At 34.1% G+C, this 5,259-nt stretch overlaps 1 protein-coding gene across 1 annotated transcript in view; it reads left to right on the top strand.

Annotated features, from left to right (window-relative positions):
- The window catches only part of LOC106874673 (protein-associating with the carboxyl-terminal domain of ezrin), a 41,747-nt gene that overhangs the window by 31,128 nt on the left and 5,360 nt on the right, over positions 1 to 5,259 (top strand). The window contains exons 7-9 of the mRNA XM_014922470.2: positions 1,552 to 1,763; positions 2,834 to 2,974; positions 4,533 to 4,621. Of these exons, the coding sequence (XP_014777956.1) occupies positions 1,552 to 1,763; positions 2,834 to 2,974; positions 4,533 to 4,621 (442 nt within the window). The remainder of the gene's footprint in view (positions 1 to 1,551; positions 1,764 to 2,833; positions 2,975 to 4,532; positions 4,622 to 5,259) is intronic.

The following is a 5,259-nucleotide window of genomic DNA, read 5'->3' as shown; positions in this document are numbered from 1 at the left end:
GTTGTAAAAATAATTATTCTGTTTATTCATGTCAAAGTTTGAATTAACAGATCAATTCAACCTTACCAGTTTTTAATTAATTAATTAAAATCATTCAAAAATCTTGATAGATAAATTAGTTTCTAACATTGTTCTTTGTCTTTACCCTTTCATTACTGTATTTCTGTTGAAATACACTGCCTTTGTTTCAATTAATTTTAAAAACAATGAAGAATTTATTAAAATCTCTGCCTTTGCCCCACAAGCAGGCCTACCAAATGAACAGAAGGATCACTTTTATGATATTCTTCTGTAGGCTACCTCAAAGAAGAGTAACAATGATCTCATCTTTGTGGCTGGAGATTTTAATGGGCATTTTGGACAACAACTACCCCCACTACAGACTTGGTCGCCTAGGTAGCGAAAGCTATTAACTGATAAATGATATGTTCATTGTAATATATATTTGACAAATATATTAATAGGCACAGGTGTGGCTGTGTGATTAAGATGTTTGCTTCTCAACCACATAGCGTTTGGATCAGTTCTTCTCTGTTGCATCTTAGGTAAGACCCAAGCCCAACCAATGGTTTATGATGAGATTTAGTGGACAGAAACTGAAAAAAGCCTGTTGTGTATCTTTTTATCTTGGCATTGTGTGATTGTTGTTAATGAATTTCATTCATTTCCAGTATATTGCAAAAATATATCTGGCCATGAGAAAGTATTCCCTTGCTTGGAAACGTGTGAGGGTTGATGACAGGAAGGACATTTGGCTGTAGAAAATTTGCCTCGGTAAACTCCATTTGACCCATGCAAGCATGGCAAAATGGACATTATATGATGAAGATGAATATGTTTATCATCATCATCATTGTTCAATGTCTGTTTTCCATGCTTGCATGAGTTGGATGGTTTGACCAGAGCTGGCAAGTTGGATAGCTGCACCAGATTTCAATATGATTTGGCTTGGTTTCTATGGCTGGATGCCCTTCCTAACATCAACCACTTTACAATGTGTGCTGGGTGCTTTTAACATGGCACTGCACGAGTGCATTTTATGTGACACTGGCAAAAAGTGGTGTATTGGCTAAATTGTTAGAGCATTGGATAGGGTAACTTGCCATATTTCTTCCTTCAACTTTCTCTTCTAAAACTGACTCTCATCAAAGGTTAATTTTGTGTTTCATCTTTCCAAAGTCAGTAAGTAGCATACTTAACTGGCAGAATTGTTAGTGTCTGTTCTGGGTATTTTGTTCTTTGTGTTAGGGTGGCAACACCTGCAATACCACTGCTACAGAAGTGTGTCAGTTCTGCCTTTGCTTTTGAATGAGGTCAGAGGCATGGAAAGGAGAGATTTGCATGTATGGATAACTGCTGATCTTTGATAAAATATCTTGTTGAGTGTTACTCCTTGGAGTGGACCTTTCCAAGTGCAGAAGCATATGGATGCTCTGAATATTCTTAATGAATTAAATAATTTTAATTCAATTTGAATTGAACTTACTGAATGGAAACTATATTCAAATTCATAAGCTAAAGCAACAACATATTTTTGCATTATTTTGGCAGCTGAGAATAAAGATTCCAGTGAGAAGTCAAGCAGCACTCCTTGTTCATCGTCAATCTTCAGTAAACCCGTATTTAAAAAGTACGTCATTCCAGAATTGGTAAACATTTTCAAAGTCCGTGAAGTTCATATCCGTCTACTTCTTTTGAAATATTTCCGTTATTATGTTGAGTTATTTGAAAAAGAAGAAATTGAGGAAGTAATTTTCCCACAGGTGACTATTGTATTTTGCAATCATTTGCCTTTCATTTATTTCTGCAATTTTCTTTCTTCAGTATTCAGTCAGTTAGGTTGAGGCAAGTAAAGTTATTATGTCTTAATATATATTATTATAGCATTGGGTCTAGTCATAGAATACAATTCTAAAGCATAGATTTACCTTATAAGGTTATGGACAGTTGTACAAAGCTTCTGTATTTCTTCCTAATGAGATTTTAATCTTCAACTTAAGTTTATATCTTGCTTTCATTTCTTGTTGTTAATTCAACGAGGAATGTTTTTTAAAGATAAAATTTAATTACATCATTTTTTATTAGCATTTTTAATCATAAAGCTTATACAGATATTTAGATTGTTTTATAGAGTCCCAAGTAACTTAAATTAACCGTCTACTACTAGTAAGGTGACCTTAGAGATCTTAAGCTTTTAACTTGGGGCTAGTTTCTTTAGAAGTTTATATAATCCCTCAAAAAAAAAATATTTCATTATATATTACACATATAACTTAGTAAAATAAATATTTTCTTTTCTTATTTTGCATCATGATTTAGTTTAATATTTTCAATTGCAATTCTTTTAAATAATGACAATTATGCATGCATAAAACCTCAGATATATGATATTCATATTTTCATACTTGCCCAAAAAGCATGTAAGTGAATTGGATCCAACAGAGAGATGACATGCTTGTTATTGACTCACCTTATTAAGGACTCACTGCTGCAATACATTAATTCCAGTACAGTTTATAAAATAAGCGGAATCCTCTTTGAAGTTTTGGTGTGTAAAATATTGCTTATGCTGGCAGGGGGAGGTTTCATCCCTAATATTTAAAATCTTAGCTTTTGATTAGATGATGTTTTGGTTTTTTGGTAGTGCAAAGCTCACATTTGGTGCCCCATTCCCTGTATTAGTTGGTTTTAGCAATAATATTCAAGGTTATTTGGGGGTTGCTTACTCCTCTTTATTTCTTTGCATATAGTGTACTTTTAAAGTTCATTCTTAAAAATACTCATTCTGAATACTACAGTTCTACAAGTTCTAAATGTTGCTTCTTTCTTCTAGTTGCTTCTTGGACTTCGTGATGTAAATGACAAACTAGTGTCTGCCAGTTTACATGCTGTGGCAGACCTTGTTCCAATATTGGGAGGGGACACTGTTATTGGAGGACCACAGAAGCAATATTTCAAAGAAGGTAAACCCAAGGTATGTTACATTGCCTAGTTTCTAAGCATAGCATTTATTGATTCTTCCGTTTATAATAAAGATATGTTATGGTGAAGGTGCTGCTAATTTTTGACTTCCCCTCATATATATATATATATATATATATATATATATATATAATACAAATGATAAATGAGTATATGCATATATACGTACATGTATGTACATACCTACATCTACCTGTATATATAGATGCATATCTGGGTACAGGACGTTGCAAACAAAACGTAGACAAAATGATAAACAGAGTACAGAAAACACACAGGCCACATAGAGAACATTTCCTTCATCAGCTGCCACCATTCTAACACTGACGTTTCGAAGAGTTAGGGCAGAACACATTGTTGGAATGGCTCTTCCCACGGACCACAAATTAAATTTGTACCGTGGAGGACAGAAAACAAGACAGGGAAACGAAACAGTGAAAATAAACAAGAAAGTCTATACAGCCAGATGTGAAAAAATATGTGTATACTGAACGCTGTGAAGCAACAAAATTAAGGAAGAGATGATGACATATATATATATATATATATATCATCATCATCACTATCATCGTCTAACGTCTGTCTTCCATACATGCATGGATAGGACAGTTGACAGGGGCTGGCCAGGTAGAAGACTACGCCAGGCTACTTGTGTCTGTTTTGGCAGGGTTTTTATGGCTGGATGCTCTTCCTACCACCAACCATGTCTGTGTAATGTGTTTGTGTGTGTAACTGTATGGATTTCCTTTAATTATAAGACAATGGCCCTATATATTTGTAGCTATAGTGTAGTGTATGTGTGTGTGTGCATATCTGTGAATAACATAAAGATACTCTAAATACTTTTGGTCTCTTTCACACTTCCAAACTCAACTCTACCAGACCATAATTGTCTAGCACTTATTGGATCATTCAATCACTGATCATTACTACCTTCCACACATTCACACAATAACTAATGCCACCACCTTCTGCCTACCACAAACCATCTATTTTTGCTTCATGTATCTGGTTTTTGTGGCTGGATGCCCTTCCTGTCATGAATAATAACATGACCTGAGCAAATTTTATCATGTCACCATCACCAGTATGAGCAGGGGCATCTGTAGCAGTCTCCTCTGTCCTGCATCAATGTTTTTAATTAATAGTTGCCTTCACAGATCTTATAGTCTCTACATCTCTATTCATTTCATGTTTTTGGCTTTTTTTTTCTTTTTCACAGATACTCTTTTTATCTTCTGCCACTTTATAGCATGAACTGGGTGCATTTTATCATGCTACCAGTGCAAGAGAGGTTGTTCCCATCAAAATTAAAGACTTAACTTTATCTTCTGTCATCTCCTTTCTGAAAACTAGAAGAATGAAAACTTTGACATTCATGTTTTTCTCATGAGTGTTAGTAGAATAAGTGAAATATTCTAATTCTAAATTCAGTTTACTGGGAGCTTACCACTTGTATTACATTTTTTCATACAAATTCAACTATTACATGCTCTTTATTATGTATAAAAGTTACCTTATTTTTGCTTATGTTGTTTTCTTCATTTTAGAATGTTCAAAGTGTAATAAAAGAAGAAAAATTTACTTCAGTAAAGCAAGCACTTAAAAAGCCGTTGTTGAAAGATCTCGCAGCCTCAGTGTAAGACTGACTATTTCTATAGACTAGTATTTCTTTAATATTGATGTCATAGTACAGATTGTAATTATTTTTATATGCTTTTTGTTTAATTTCTAAACTAGATGAGAATGAACCTCACAGAGAATGTTTCTAGTTATCAGACATTTTATTGATCTATCTATATACTACTAAAATTCTTTTATTGCATGCTTGCTTTCTTGTCAGTCATTCAATACAGCCAAACTGGCACATAATGGGAAAATACTCCGAAAGTAAAGTACCCCTGAAATGTGAATAGAAATGGAATAAAACAAGTTTCGCATAAATTGGACCATAGCTTCTCAAGATAGGTGGGGGGGGGGTCCACAAATTTAAGTCGTAAAATCTGGAGTTAATGCCCTTTACTGTGAACACCGGATAGTTTTGTTGGTATAACTACAGATGTGTACCCCACTGATTTTGTTGCCTCATAACATCCAGAAAAATGGATACTTTTTAATGTAATTTTCAATGAATGCCGCTTAGATGCTATGGATTCAGAGTATATATATGAATTTATGGGAAAGAATTTTTTCGAGGGGGTAGTGAGAGGAGTTTCAGAAAATTCACACAATCCAACTTTTTTCCCCTCATAAGTTTCAGGAAGATGGATTTCTTTC

Source organism: Octopus bimaculoides, chromosome 1, assembly GCF_001194135.2.
Source record: "Octopus bimaculoides isolate UCB-OBI-ISO-001 chromosome 1, ASM119413v2, whole genome shotgun sequence".
NCBI classification, from domain to species: Eukaryota; Metazoa; Mollusca; class Cephalopoda; order Octopoda; family Octopodidae; genus Octopus; species Octopus bimaculoides.
The sequence above is the reverse complement of the archived record's forward strand: the minus strand, read 5'-3'. Positions and strand labels throughout refer to the sequence as shown.